The 15,192-nt window shown below is 52.1% G+C and overlaps 5 protein-coding genes across 5 annotated transcripts; 3 read left to right on the top strand and 2 right to left on the bottom strand.

Moving 5' to 3' along the window:
- Positions 1–3,133: 3,133 nt before the first annotated feature.
- TRIVIDRAFT_49985 (uncharacterized protein) lies at positions 3,134–3,853 on the top strand (the record flags this gene model as incomplete). Its single annotated transcript, XM_014105354.1, has 2 exons — positions 3,134–3,209; positions 3,435–3,853. The coding sequence occupies 2 exons, from the start codon at positions 3,134–3,136 to the stop codon at positions 3,851–3,853; spliced, it is 495 nt and encodes a 164-aa protein (XP_013960829.1).
- A 1,469-nt stretch (positions 3,854–5,322) lies between these two features.
- Positions 5,323–6,014, top strand: TRIVIDRAFT_50053 (uncharacterized protein; the record flags this gene model as incomplete). Its single annotated transcript, XM_014105353.1, has 3 exons — positions 5,323–5,440; positions 5,528–5,596; positions 5,692–6,014. The coding sequence occupies 3 exons, from the start codon at positions 5,323–5,325 to the stop codon at positions 6,012–6,014; spliced, it is 510 nt and encodes a 169-aa protein (XP_013960828.1).
- Positions 6,015–6,622: 608 nt separating this feature from the next.
- Positions 6,623–7,356, bottom strand: TRIVIDRAFT_137840 (uncharacterized protein; the record flags this gene model as incomplete). Its single annotated transcript, XM_014105352.1, has 2 exons — positions 6,623–7,164; positions 7,323–7,356. Coding segments are annotated over 2 exons (576 nt in total), but the record flags the coding sequence as incomplete, so codon positions are not given.
- Positions 7,357–8,983: 1,627 nt separating this feature from the next.
- Positions 8,984–10,874, top strand: ypt1 (secretion-related small GTPase YPT1; the record flags this gene model as incomplete). Its single annotated transcript, XM_014105437.1, has 5 exons — positions 8,984–9,121; positions 9,381–9,504; positions 9,558–9,605; positions 9,682–9,909; positions 10,044–10,874. The coding sequence occupies 5 exons, from the start codon at positions 9,111–9,113 to the stop codon at positions 10,239–10,241; spliced, it is 609 nt and encodes a 202-aa protein (XP_013960912.1).
- Positions 10,875–12,203: 1,329 nt separating this feature from the next.
- Positions 12,204–15,128, bottom strand: TRIVIDRAFT_69546 (uncharacterized protein; the record flags this gene model as incomplete). Its single annotated transcript, XM_014105351.1, has 2 exons — positions 12,204–13,068; positions 13,138–15,128. 2 exons carry the CDS (start codon positions 15,126–15,128, stop codon positions 12,204–12,206), a joined length of 2,856 nt encoding a protein of 951 aa, XP_013960826.1.
- Between the last annotated feature and the right edge of the window lie 64 nt (positions 15,129–15,192).

Raw genomic sequence — 15,192 nt, 5'->3', positions numbered from 1 at the left:
TATTGGGTTGGAAGCAGTTGTTGAGTCACCACTGCTTTTCAATTGGGCGATTCATTCTGTGCTGCTACCAAGCAACCTTGTTTAATCTTCTGATATGACGGCCAGCATCCTGTTATAGAAAGGATTCGCGCGCGCATTGATATCTTGTGCTACCAGGTAGTAGGTACTTGTAGTATATCCACCCTGAAGCCAGGAACTCTGCATTCACAACAACTTCCCGAAGGACAAGATCCCGAACAGAGCCCTCCCTTGCCCGAAGGACTAGGAAGCGTGGCGGCGCTCTAGCATCCCGTTGGACCTGGCGAGCCCGTTGGGATGCATCTTCTGGCTGCAAGGGGGAGTGAGGCAACGGCTTTTGCTCACCGTATTTCCCACCTCTATGCTGTTTGGACATGCCGATATGCACACAGCATGCACACAGCATGCCCACAGCTTTGCCGGGTAATATCAGCGAGCAGAAGCCTCATGCGACCATTTCTCGATGCGGGCTAATGAGGTAGGGCTATCGATGTTGAATGATTGGATACACGGGCGCCCTGACTAACCGATATTTGCTGCAAGTACCTAACGTGAACGTGCTGCTAATGCATTGGTAGGCCGCTGCTCATCTAGATGGTGTACTGAGAGTTGAGGACATTGCTCAATCCGTCTCAGCTCTAGTACAGGTCAGGTACCCAACCTTTCGGTTAGTGGAAGCTTATCCAGCAGCAAGAAGAGCATCACCTGAGCACAAAATCTCTCCAATCTCACCTCGACTACCGTACTCGTACATTGTCTCGGCGCTCATGCGTCTCAACTCAACCATGACTGCGGCCCATGTGTCACCTTGGCAGCTGAGTGGTGCCTCTACCTCTTCGCTGGCAGGGCTACTGGTATACTATTACCTGCAGCTTTCCAGACTACTGCTAGTACCTCGTAGTGCTCCGGCGAGTGCTCGTCGTTTGCACATGCGCTCGTACATTGTCGTATATGGAGCGCTGTTGACCATGCGCCATTGGACCAGGCATCGGGTGCACGTCGCCTGCATGGAGGGACAGGGGGCTTGGCGGTGCTATTTTATTTTTATTTTGGGGATATCCAGGCCCTGCCAACCTTTTTCCTCCTTGTTCCTCTCCAGGGCGAGCGGCATCATGGGATGAAACCCCCAAACTCCCACTGGACCTGGTCCCTATTTCGGCCTGGAGCCCGTGCCATGTCTCTCTCATCCCGCGCGTGCTGTTGCTGTTGCTGTAGGCGTACAGTACGAGGTACATACCTACTCGTACATCATTGATGACGGCACGCGTGCGAGAGTCCACGTATACTCGCACACGCCCGTACGAACGGGACCCGATAATGACACACGAAGGGCTGTCTGTCTGTCTGTCTGTCCGTCCGGCCGTCCGTCTGTCCGTTGCTCGTTGTGGTGTACAGTACAGCATAACAGAACAGACCAGAACAGACCAGAGCAGACCAGAGCAACGCACATCAATACCCACAATCTGCCTTGCTGCCTTCTCCTCCCTGCCGCATCACATCACATCACCACGCATCGCATCGCCTCGCCTCGCCTTCGCCTCCATCATAACGGCTTCGTTCCTCATCGTCAAAGTCCTCACCTGCCCTTGCTCACGTCGTCCCGGCGCCACCGGCCTGACGCACGACATGACTGGGCAGGCAGGCCTTGTCGAGCTCCATCCCGCTCATGACACTAACATAGATGGCACCTTAGTTTGACTATAAAGCTAACGCGGATCCTCCTCGGCCGGGACCCTCCCATCTATTGCCATGGCACGAGACACGCAACAGATAGCCTAGAAGCTGTGGTTTCTGGCTGTTCCGAGTCCTGTTGCCCCCATCGCTGCCGCTGGGAAGGCCTCTCCTTGTCCTTGTCCTTGTCCGTTGCTGTTATATACCAGACAAGCACCAGCACAGACACCCGGAGAGTTTCCCAACTCCTTTTTCCCGCTCTCCAGCTTGTCACTCATTCACTCCCTTTCTGCCCTGCTCCGGCGCCACTCTATCAAACACAGCAGACAGACCGCAATCCCGTGCCGCCTCTCGCCGTACCGCGCACCTAGACGCACGTGTGCCTCCCCGTCGCCTGAGCCTAGTTCATGCGGCCGTGTCCGGCTCGCTGCCCCTGATACCGCCGCAGATTGCGCTGACGGATATTGAACCCGGCCAGCACGGCTGAAGCTTGCGCGCGTGCGTTACCAAACAATTCAAGTACTTGTACGAGTACCTATACAAGTACAGTACAGTATTGGCATCCAGCTGCTGGAGCCTCAATTTGCTGGCGGCCCCCAAACCTGCCTGCCACCACCTTGATGCTTGTACTGTAGCAGTACTCGTATCCAGGCCACCACGCACCCACGAGCACGCGTACAGCACAGTGCCAGGGCCGTTAGAACAATTACAATTAAACCAGCACAGGCGACGTGCGCGACAAAGTTTGGCCCCATCTCCGCGTTTCGTTCGAGCCAACCCAACCTTGCAAGCCCTTGGTTCCACTGCAAGCACCAGGTACCAGCGCTCAGGCTTGCACAGTCCAAATCACACCGCACCAAGCCCGCGCTTACAGTACTCGTACCAGTAGTTCCGCCTTGGGACGAATAAACTAATTCCATATTCCAATATTGGCCAGCCATTGCCACTTGTTGTCCCATCTGAAAGTCCCTCCCCCAAGGCACTATCCAGGGCTGGCCGTTCCCCGAGTCGGCGCCGAGTTACTTATACATCGCTTTCGGACCCCGTCTAGAACGCCATCTTGCCGCAGAAAAAAAATACACCTAGACCTGCATTCGTTCCCTCCCCCCGGTCGTTGTCATTATCTCAACGGGGACGACACAACAAGGACCTTTTTACCTCTATTCTATTTTCCTGCTCTCATAAATTGACGATGATGCAGCACATGTCACTGTGATTTTTTCCCCCTGCCTCTCTGCCTTACGACGCTCTCGACCGCCGGCGAAGCCCCCCGTTTCCGGCCTCTCTCTCTCTCTCTCTCTCTTTTTTTTTTTTTTTTTCCTTTCCTCGGCCAATTCTGTTCCGTACTTGGAATCGAGTGGCCAATCATCATCATAAGATCCTCCTTAACCTCTACACACACCCACACAAAAGATACAGCACGTTGGCAACGACAGCGTCCGAAATGTCGGGCTCGGCTTCCAGTGGCGAGGGATCCAACAATCGGTCAATGCAGTCGCGGACCGGGCGGAGCAAACAACGTAAGTCCTCTCTCGAGTGAAGATTGCACCTTGTTTCACACAAAAACCATCCCGCACCCTCTACCCCATTTCTCTCCAAAACTCTTGCTTCCCTCCTCTGTTCCCCTCATTGTCCTGTGCGCCTCTTTGCCGTTCTTGCATTGTCAGCCGCCTCGTTTGTCTGCTTTTGCTTCGCTTCGCCGACGCCAAAGCCCGGGATCCCACTGACCCATCTCCCTCCTGCAGGGTACAACTCGCAAGGAGAACGACTTGTCGCCGGCATCGTGCCGCTCAGCGCAGACCGCAACCACGTCATCCTGATCCAGTCTACCCGGCGGAAGGGCTGGGTCTTGCCCAAAGGAGGATGGGAGTCGGATGAGTCATGTCAGGAGTCTGCGGTGCGGGAGGCGTGGGAGGAGGCGGGCATTACGGTCAACATTGACTATGACCTGGGCAACTTCGAGGAGAAGCGGCCGCCAAAGACATCCAAAGACCGCTCCCGCTACTATTTTTACCAGGGCACTGTTCTGGACCAGCTGGACGAGTGGCCGGAAAAGGACAAACGAGAGCGCGAGTGGTTCACCTACACCAAGGCAATTGAGGTTCTTGTCAACAGACCCGAGCTCCAAGAAGCCTTGAATCGCTCGTCAATGAACAGGACATGAGCAAGCTGCCTTTGGGTTTTGTGCTTTCAGCTGTTCTCCTTCTTTGCGAATCATCCCTACCCTTTTCGATTCTCCTTGTATACTTATTAATGATCCCCTCACAATCTCCGGGGGAAGTGCCATAGAATGGCAAGTGCTTTGAGGCCATGGAAGCAACTTGCACGCATCAGACAGCTCGGATGCAACCGTGAACGCCAGCAGACGGCCGAAGAGCAAGGCAATAGCAACAGCAAAGAGCAAGAGAGCGATGAAGATAGAAGAAGAAGTTTGCTTTTCTGGCTGGCGGATCACGGCGGCCTATTTGGCCGCCGCGGCTACTCTACAACATTTCCTTAACACACACAAGCCGCTAACCATCTAGGGGTGCGATGAGTTTTTTGAATTCGGCTCAGGCGTTGTCGGCAGGGTTTTTATCATAGAAGCTACCACGCAGAAAGAAAATTCTAAGACGGGGCGGGGCACATTCTGGTGTATTGCAAGACTCAATGCTCTTGAAATAGGATACACAAAATTAATTGTTTACACAAAGACGGCAGAGAGGTGGCGAGTCGCGCATTCTGGATGTCTGGATAGAGCATAGAAGAATTGATGCCATGGACATGACGAGGGAGCTGTCGTGTGCGCTGGAGCTAAGTACCTGCCTTAGCTCTGGCCCCAGACGCCCCTCATTTTGACAAGTACATGTACCTGATGACTCAATCGTCATCGTCACGCCGAGACGAGCGTAGCTTGGTTCGAGATCGCGTGCTGCTGCAAAACGAGCTGCCCATCTCGATGCTTTAGAAGCTTTAGCCAGCGACGGGTTTATGCAAGCGGCGTTGCAAGCATTTGACATTTTCAACACATGATTCGACGTAAGGCAAATGCCAACGAGGAGCTGAGTACAGTATATGAGCTGATACGGGTAGGTAACTCTTAGTAATATCCTTGACGGCACGCTGTACACGGGTTACAGGTATTAAGACTAAGACTTTTGAGGTACAGTGGCGGTAATACACCCAGACGAGGGCATCCGCTAGACGGTACATCTACCAATCCTCTGAGATGCATCAAGTTGGATTGTGTCACTCCGTAGGTGCCTTGCATGACCCTTGAGTCCAATCAATATACTTTACTGCATAGGTATCGCCCCGCCCTAGGATACAGTACGGGTGAACATCTCAAAAACTTTGGCCTCCATCCTCTGACGTATGCAGACAAGATCTGGAGGAACAGCACTGACACGTGATATGGACTTATCGATAAGACGGCAGCGTATCAACCACAGCGGGTAGGGCGATGGCCAACCAACCTCACCTGGACTATCAATGCGGTGCTCTCTACAGCCTTGTCGCTCCCCAAAATCTCCTGCGGCCATGTTGATATAGGCAAAAAGGACGCCGCGACACCACAGCCCATGGAACCTTGAGCCGGAACACGAAACCAGATTACACAAAGCCCATTTGTTCTCGCCGCTCCATGCAATCATGATGGAAAACCTAGCCATTTCTGACGCCCCTCCTCCTGGGGCTCCGGCCTCGCAACCCTTTGCCCAGCTGCCGCCGCAGATGTTTACGACTGCTGCACAGCTTTTGGACCTTACCGATAGTATGCCTCCCTCGAGATAACGCCGGCTTGGAAGGGTTGGGAAGACGTGAGGTTTAGCGGCGTTTTGTGCTAACGGGTGTAATGTAGAAAAACTCATGGTGGTTCTGCGTGACGGAAGAAAGCTGATTGGAGTATTACGAAGCTGGGACCAGTTCGGTGTGTAGTTCCTCCCAAAACTGAAGAGATACGGAAGGAGCAGAACGAAAAGAAGAAGAAAGTTGCGGTCATCTAATGCCTTTATAATGAAACAGCCAACATTGTTCTCCAATCGACGACGGAGAGAATATTCGCTCCCAGACCCGATAACCCTGGATCAGAGTATCCCTACGGCTACTTTGCTGATATCACGCACGGCATCTTCCTCGTGCGAGGCGAAAACGTCTTGCTCCTGGGGGAGATTGACCTGGACAAGGACGACGATGCGCCGCCGGGATATGAGCTCGCAGAGGTGGAGGTGGTGAAGAAGCTCGCCGAGGCGAAGAAGGCGGCGGATAAGGCCAAGGAAAAGGCGCGCTTGAAAAAGCTCGTCAGGATTGGTTTCGAGGGTGAGAACCTGGGAGACATTTTCTTTTAGGGTGGCATAGATATTTGCTTGCCATTTGTTTGTTGGAAAGAGAGAGAAAAGAGAGAAGAAGCGAGAAGAAGCGGGTGAGAAGCCGACAGCAGGGAATACTTTTTGTTTTCCACACTTTTCTTTTTTTATTTTGTTTGTATGCGCTGCGGCAGAGGGCGGTTCGGCGGCAGAATATTGTGAAATGCCCCCGAACCGAGAGTTGACTGGTGCAAGAGAGGTAGTTTTATGCTATACGCCTTGAATGACTAGAGCACGATACAGCTTGATTGGAAGTGTGTTTGCTTCATTGTATGGCGGGCTTATTTGATGTTGCTAGTTCATGGAGATGCTAATTACTAAAAGTAGTAGAGAGTCTTGCTAGGATGTACAGAGTTATACAAATGCCTTCTAAGCGGGCAGCTATCGTTACAACATATACCTTACCTCGGGATCAACCAGGTAGGTGGCGAGACCAAATAAAGATGATACCATCAACGCCGGGGAGCCAAAGCGTCCCTTCTTTCCCCCCTTTTCTGCTTCTCAAAACACACGCTCTCCCTCTCTTCGCTTTAAAAACTACAGCGTCGTTTCCTCTCAAACATCGGTATTGGGGCATCTCCTGGGGGTGACAAGCTTCCTAGGAGCCAATCAGTGAGTCCCACGAACTTGGCGCCCATGCCATTTTCCCAATCGCCACCCGCTTGAGCCTGCTCAATGGTATGCGTCAGGATCCTGCCCTCAGCATCAAAGTCGAAGATGAAGAGCCCCGTAAAGGCCTTATTAGGGTCAACGCCGCGGGCGAGGCGCAACGAAGGCAGCGAGATGCCGGAGCTCTTGCGCTGGTCGTCCTTGTCCTTGACCCTGCGCTTCTCGCACCAGCGAACGACGAGCTGCTCCTGGATGGCGCCGGCGCGGCGGGGCAGGAAAGTCAGGGGCTCTGAGGTCATGCGCTCGGCGAGGATCTCGAGCTTGACGTTGCCGATGATGGGGACGCGGTTCCAGGCGATGGGGGAGGTCCAGAGAGCGGCGTTGTAGGCGACTCGGCCTGAGACGACGGGGAGATGGGGATGCGTCGAGGGGAAGAGCTGGAGCGAGATGTTTGGGGCGAGGAGGTCTTGCGGGAGGGGAGATTGGAGAAGCGTTGGGAGGCGTTCTTGGAGGATTCGTAGAGCTGGAAGTGTGTAAGTAAGGTTTCATTTCTTTCAATGTCCCTTCTTTGGTGTCTCTTCTTTGGTGTCTCTTCTTTGGTGTCTCTTCTTTGGTGTCTCTTCTCTTTTGTTTCTTCTGTCTCTCCCGAAAAATATGAAATCATTGCAAGCTTCTACTTACTCTTGCCGAGCTTTGCTTTGTTTGGATCTGGTGGCTGGTCTCCACGGCCTCCCACCCACATAGCTCCAGATCTCTCAAAGCATGTCTTGGGCAAGCTCTCTCGCGGCGCAGACACTGGTTTCTTCAACAGTAAATCATCAGGCGGCGGCTGATCTGAAAGGGTCTCCGGTGACGGCCGCGCCGCAACCTGGGCCGGCCCATTGGCTGGGCCGAAGCTGGTGATGCGGCGGATTGAAGCGCCGGGCCAAGATCGGGATGATGAGCGGCCTGCTGGGCTCTTCAGAGTGTTGCGCAGGGGCGCGGCCATTGGTTGGGGTTGGCGCTCCTGGGGAGGAGCCGCATGGGATGGGGAGTGCGAGAGGGCGTGAGGAAATGTCCTTGCAGGTTTGCTGTGCTGGAATCAGAGGTTTACGATATGATGTAAAAGGTCAAACGGCATTGGACGGAGAGTGCCGGGAGACAAATCCGTCATTTTTTTTCGCCTTGCTTCCGTAGTGCCTCCTCTTACAAGGCTACAGTGGGCTGCTTTAGGGAGCACCATTGCGGGGCCGTTCCGCTATTCCGGGTCAAGGAGACTGGGAGAGGCTGGAATGGAACGCTTCCAGAGGAGCAAAAAGAAGCCTGGAAAAAGACCTGGATAGCTGCTACAGGCAGGTATGTAGGCATGCACATGGCACGGGTAGATTCGGGATTGGTCGACTGATTTGTTAACACATTGCTGGAATCGGAATCAAGACACATTGCGATGGCATTTTCGCAGCGCATGTTTCGTCGAGATGCCAGTCGCTGATTGGGAAAGCGGCGAGAGGGCTGGTGGCATGGCCGAATCTCAGGTGATCAAGGACCGCAGAGAGAAGCTCGAATCACATGCGCGCCTGGTCTAACGTGCACTGCATTTTGTGCCGCAGTAATACGGAGTAGCCTGGAATTGGCAGATGCGCACTCGTCGTACCGGGACTTACACGGGACGGAGCGACAGAGGAGGGGGGATGCAGGGAGAAGAGGGGGGGAATAATAAAAACGAAAAACAAAAGAAGAGGATGGGTCTGTTGAGGAGAGCCTCATTATGGGCCATCGGACAAAGCTTAGTAGTGCTGTCCCGGTGATGCGCAAAGGAATTTTGCTCTCATCATTGCGAATGGAGGCTCTTTGTGTCGTGATGGGGACTGGTGGCGGGTACCCCAGATAAGATAAGGCGCCGCGGGACTGCAACCCCCTGCCTTAGCAGTACCTCGTAGTACTTTGGTAGTAGTACCATAGTACCAAAGTAGCACCTGTTGAGGACTGCGGAGCACAAAGAAACAAAGCCGGTTTTGATTTCCCCTTCAACTTCAAAGCCCCATTGGCGCAGGTACTCAACCTGTACCCGTTGCTGCGTGCTCTGCAGCATCAATGGACTGCGGCTTTCTGCGCACTCCGAGGTACAGCCTCCGTACCCAAGACCTAAGGCCTAAGACCCAAGGTACCCCGTGCCCGAGGCGACTAACGCAGCTCGGCGCCTGCCATCACCAATCCACGGCTAATAATAGGCAAATGAGCCACTGTCACAAGTTCACAGGTCCTTGGTCCTCGCACGTGACTGGCGCTCCCACCGCCCATCCCATCCTCCCAGCCCAAAGCCCAGCCAACGAGGTCATCTTTCCCTGACGTACTCGAGACTTGGCCAGCCGACGCTCCTTTGACCTCGAGCCAACCATCCGCTTCGATCGCCACTTTGACCAACTTGCACCTCTTCAAGCCTCTGCTTCTGTTTCCCTTGTTCCAACAACCGCCCAAAACACCGCCATCATGAACCCCGAGTGGTACGCGGCCCCCGTCGCTTCATTGCGATAGCATCTCCTGAAACTGCTGCTCTTATCTGGTGCTAACCGACTCCGCAGAGTAGAGCCCACTGCAGTCCACTGCAAAAGCAATTTCCGTCCGTCGGCGGCTTCGCCTCCATCGCCTCCATCGATGCTTGGTCTTGCTGAGTTGATGGATGGCTTTGATTGACGACGACGGCGCCTGTTGCAAGAGGAGAAACCATGAGCTGACACGCCGCTTTCCCCCCCATTCTAGATACGACTACCTCTTCAAGCTCCTCCTCATCGGTGATTCCGGTGTTGGAAAGTCTTGCTTGCTGCTGCGATTCGCCGATGACACCTACACCGAGTCTTACATCTCCACCATCGGTGTTGATTTCGTACGTTGACTTCGTCTCCTGTGAGACGGCCAGTTACTAAACCCCCCTCGCAGAAGATCCGAACGATAGAACTCGATGGCAAGACCGTGAAGTTGCAGATCGTAAGTGGTGCAAATCTAACCCTCGTATCAAGACGATGCGATGCAACTGGCTGAGACTCATTTTGTCTTTTTACAGTGGGATACCGCCGGCCAGGAGCGTTTCCGAACCATCACCTCGTCTTACTACCGCGGTGCTCACGGCATCTGCGTCGTCTACGATGTCACTGATATGGACTCCTTCAACAACGTCAAGCAGTGGCTCCAGGAGATTGACCGGTATGCCACCGAAGGCGTCAACAAGCTGCTCGTAGGCAACAAGAGCGATATGTCCGATAAGAAGGTTGTCGAGTACACCGTTGCCAAGGTGAGTTAGCGCCTCAACTGCAGCCTGGTGCCGCCAGCCCGTCATCTGCACCAGAAGGCGGCTGCTGGCTCCAGGCTGCCATCTCTCAACCCCCCGGTTCCCCTGTAGAGCTGAAGCTGACGACCCCTCTCTAGGAATTCGCTGACAGCCTGGGCATCCCATTCCTCGAGACTTCCGCCAAGAACGCCAGCAACGTTGAGCAGGCTTTCCTGACCATGGCTCGCCAGATCAAGGAGCGCATGGGCACCACGACTGCCAACAACACGAAACCCAGCGTGCACGTTGGCCAGGGCCAGGGTGTCGGCAACTCTTCCAGCAGCAGCTGCTGCTAAATGTATTCCCCTTTGATGGTTTCGTGTGGTTCGCTTTGTCGTGGCCGAGTCTGGTGACAGGATGATTAGAGCAGTGTGACGTCCTCTGGGAAACGACTGAACAATGTTTGTTATGACCTTTTTCTCCATTATTCTAGGGTTTCAGTTTGCCCCATTTCTGCGCATAGATTACATCATGTCTAGTTGGATCTCGCCCCTTCAGACACACGCACGCACAACGTGGCAATCTCGCTTGCTTTTTAGGACACATTAGGGTCGGACGGGAAAGGGAGAAGACGGTCATACGGGAGGAAGGACGTGATACACTTTGGGAACAAGGCGCAAAATTCAAGAGAGATGAGGACCTTACGGTTGCGCTAGCTGTACTTTCACGCCTTCCTTTTTTCCCATAATGACTCCCTCCCACAAAGATATCTATGTGGGAGAATAATGGACGCTTATGGAAACTATGGCCTTTGCAGCAAGCTTTGGTTTTTTTTTTTTATTATGTTGGTATTATTTGTTCACTATCTTCGTCGCTTTCAGCTTTTCGTGGTGCTTCATCCCGGAAGGCTTTCCGGTACCTTTTTTCGTCTTCGCAACCCTTCTTTTTACGGGAATGGGGGGTACCATTAATACACAGGGGAATTGCGCATCTTAGGGTACCATGACTGTGTGTTTGAGGATGTCTCTTTTCGTTATCCGTAATTACTAGGTATCGAACCGTCTTCTAGTCCATTTCCATTTCCGCCTCCATCTCCGTCTCCGTCTCCGTCTCTGTGGTATATGTGAATGCTTTATGCAGTTCCATCTAGGAATTATCAAGGCAAGGATTAAAGCTGAAGTGGATTACTCATAATTTACGATGAAGAAGATGTGCAAAATGGCAAGGAACCGTATGCCTTGTATATCTCAAAGAGGTGCAAGGTTGCGAGATGACCGTGTACAATTGCCGTGACAAGGATCTTGGGGGGAAGCGAGTTATTAATAGGGGGTTCGTGCCAGAAGAATAAACGAAAATACGGAGGACAGGGGGGAGGATAGTATAGTTTATTTGCAGTGTTTGTCTCGTAAGGGGTGTGTCTCTCTTTCTTTTTTGTTCACTTGGATTGACGGCTGTGGGCTTTGGAGGAGAGTTTCGCTTGGTGATTGTATACATGTCTGGCTTGGCTTGTAGGGCATCTATGATGAAAAACGTATTGTATTCCGCATCATCTTGGGGATATTTGGGACGAATTTGATGCTGATGGGTATGTCTTTCGGGGGCACTGGAGTATCCAGGCCTTTGATGGGTAAGTATGCTTATATGCCCAAAAATACTCCGTACGGACTGTCCGATATGTGATGTGATATCCGACAGAGCAAGTATTCGCAATCTTGCGGGGCATTTGCAAGGGTAACAATTCTTTCCATCTCATCGACATACCTAATAATAGAGATTGCACAGCGCCATAAAACTATAGATACTTTGATAGAAAGAGTGCTGGTTACTGAACGTCATGCACAAGAACAACGAGCGAGTATAATTATCAAAACTTGATCAATAGCGTCTTTAAATTATCCGACAGGCCCACCAACATTTCAATAGATGAAAAAGCTAGAAAAAGCTGCAACTGTATCTCGAATCGTCCCCATTATCCACCACCAACTACCTTGCAGTACACTTGTCTATCTCCGTATTTTGTATGTTGCACTCCAGCGCAACCCAGATGACTCCGGCTTTCTATCTAAAACAGTAACATCTTGAATAAATGAGTAGCTGAAACAGAACGGCAAATTGAAATGGAAAAAGAAAACAGAAATTTTAAAAAATGATAAAAGGTAACCATGGGAAAAAAGCAGTGGCGTGTAGATACGTTCATAATTCGTTGAAACAAGAAGAGCGCCTGGCGCTCAGCCTGGCACACCTCTCATGGGCAATAAAAAACTTTGCGGCATAAAAATCAAAGACAAAGAGAAGCGCAACACTCAGATTGCGGGTTATTATGCCAAGCCCAGGAATTTGAGAGCTTTCCGGGTATTACCCTTAGGCTCAACGGTTTTCATAAACATGGGCATGAGCCTCCGCTCTTCTAGATCCAATTCACTGTCATCACTGCCGTGGTCAAAAGTAGTCATGGATGCTGAGTCGCTACGGAAGAGTCGCCGCCGGGAGAAGGCTCGACTATAGATGGTCCCTGACTTGGGTGTCTTGATATTGTCCGTAAACGACTGACGCCGAGAGGACAGCGTGAGCGATTCGGGGCTGGAAGAGACATCAGCTGAGGTAGGCGACGGCCCACTGCGAGTCGACACTGATGATCGAGGGAATTTGGTGAATAGGACATCGAGCGGTGCTGGTTTTGGCTTTTTGGTAGGTAAACTCTTCCTATGGGGTGAAGACTCAGAATCGCAAGCTTCGACCTGGATATTCCAGACGGCAGAAACAAACTTCGCTATGTCTTTGGCGGTAGCCGTAGACGTGAGCAGAAAGTTTGCATTGGAGACTGTGACATCCGAGCTTGACGACTGCGGTGACAAATTGGGTGTTTTGGTATTGGTTTTGGCCCCGACGCTAGGCCCCCCGATTTGTGTAAAAGGTAAACGGTCCTTGTTGCTAGGGTCAACAATTTGAGCCACCTTGATAAGGTCTACGCCTATCAACTTCTGCAAGGCCAGTACGGTGGCCAGGTGCTCAGGAGGGTACTCGAGCAGAAGATAGCGAATTCCCGAGTGGAGTGCCAAGTATGTTTCAAGATGGGGGATAAGCAGCGTCGCCAGAAGATACGAATTGGTGAAAGGGTTATCAGATGTCTGGTTTGTCAGGGGCAGAGCGGTAAATGCTTGCATGGCATTCGCAAGTAGGTATCTACGGACCAATTAGCATCTTGTTTCACAAGTTACATCAGATGTATAATATCGTGCACAAGCAACCTACCGGAAATCTACTCGCCCGCTGCGACCCTGGCGATCGCTTGATTTCGTTCCAATCGTCTCCAGTTGCTTAATGATTCCTGACGAGTACACTTTATCCACGCCTTCTTGGGATCCTATCGCCAGAATGTGATTGACTCTTCGGTTTGTTTCTCTTTTGGAGCCCCTGGGCTCAGTTTCTCGGAAGACAGGCTTCCATAAACCGTCAAATTCGGGAAGGAGAGAAAATTGGAATTGGCGGTAGCCCTCTGCTTCTGGAGGAAAGTATATGCTTAGGACTGACCGAAGTGAGTTTTGGATAGCGACGGCAGTTTGCCCAGAAACAAGTTCAAAGTCGTGAAATTTATCCCGATTACCCGTGTAAGGAGGCGGGGTCTGTGCGGGTGTTGGTGGTCGAATAACGTTGACAGATGGGATGGTTCTTTCTCCCACAGGCGGCTGTCGAGGCCGAGTGTGAGCAAAGTAGTCATAATCGTTATTTTCCCTACTCATCGCAGCATCTTCATGAGATCTTTCATGAGATCTTTGATCAAGCGCAGTTGGCTGGCGAAGAGGAGTCGTTGCTGTAGAAGTATGTCCGGAGTACACAGACACCGAAGCAGGAGAGGAGAGTATGGGATAGTTGCTGGCCTTGAATGATAGGATAACTGAAGTGAGCAGTACATCTGGTGTCTCGTCTTTGAAATAGATCACCAAGTTTTCTACCCAAGGTAGTACTGGCTGGAACGGAACCTCTACTGCGGTGGCAATGTCGGTCCCTAGGTGGAACGAACCGAAAGGATTTTGGCCTTGTTTCGATTTTTTATCGAGAGAAACTTGGTCGGCCTTGAGTGTCGGCTGATGACCTTTGGATAGAATGGTCCGTCGATCGATATAACTCAGCCTCCGAATAGCTGGAGATCTCTCTTCGCCAGCAACCATGAAAGAGTGCGAACGGGGGAAAACACCAGACTCTGCTCCCATCTCTGTCGAAGCTCCTGAAATGCAGAGATCTCTCAACTTGGCAGTAATCGGGTAGATTCTATCTAGCGATCTGATTCTTTGCAGTGCTCCCTTGGAGCTCGAAACTGATGTGCGTATGTCGGGCGTGGTGGATTCTCCGCTGGAGATGGTATCGCTTGTGCGAGCAAAAGTCTGGGATGTTGGGGAGAGCATTTCAACTTCACGGTGTACTCCAAGGCTCGACTGCACTTGCGGTTTAACAGCGCGACTCGGCGATGCCGGTGGGAGATCTACAGAGTCTGGCGACAGTCGTTTTGACGGCTGGTTGTAGTCAACGACAGCAAATGTCGGTGCTCCTGGGGTTAGAGGGGTATCGTCTTCCACATCCATCTCGTCTTCAACGTGCGCGCCAAAGAGGAAAAAGGGAGCTGCATCGCCAAAGCCATCTAAGTAGCCATACAGCGGCAAGCTCAGACTTCGTGGCCGAGTTGTCATTGTCAGATCGAGCATGTCAGATGGCTGAAGATTGGCAGTTTCGCGGTCCAAGGCATCAGCAGCTCTCATGGCCCGCGTTATGGGATCATGGAGCTCTTCGTTGAAAATAGATTCGTTGCCATCAGAGCCCGCCTTACTGTGAATTCGGCCTTTAACCTCGAGACCAGCCAGGCCATCTTTTGCGAGCTGAGCGTAAATCGCCTCTGCCTCAATCCTGTCTCCACCTGTCTCGTGCTTCATGATCGCTTTGATACAAAGGGCATGGGCACTCGGTGATCCACCATTGAGGAATGCCAATCGCTTGTTCGATGTTGTCGCGCCGTGTAGAAAGGTACGTGCAGCTTCATGCCGGGTGATGAGGGCGTCATGGACCCTGCGAATGTAAGCCCGCGCCTCAAAGGCTTTGTCCGAATCATTATTGACAATGTAGCACTGGACCGCAGGAAGAATAAGGATTTGAGGTGAGGTTGGCAGCAATCGGAGCTGAGTTGACACAATATCAGGATGACCTTCGAAGGCGACAATGCTGCCATAAGCCTCCATCTTGGTGTCCGTCATGGTGAAGTGGTCTGGATGAAGGTAAAGACAGGTTGGACCAAGAAGAGAACGGCACCCAGAAATG

The sequence above is a fragment of the Trichoderma virens genome, assembly GCF_000170995.1.
Source record: "Trichoderma virens Gv29-8 chromosome Unknown TRIVIscaffold_2, whole genome shotgun sequence".
In the NCBI taxonomy this organism is placed as follows: Eukaryota; Fungi; Ascomycota; class Sordariomycetes; order Hypocreales; family Hypocreaceae; genus Trichoderma; species Trichoderma virens.
Note: the sequence above shows the minus strand (reverse complement) of the source record. Positions and strands in the feature narration are given on the sequence as shown.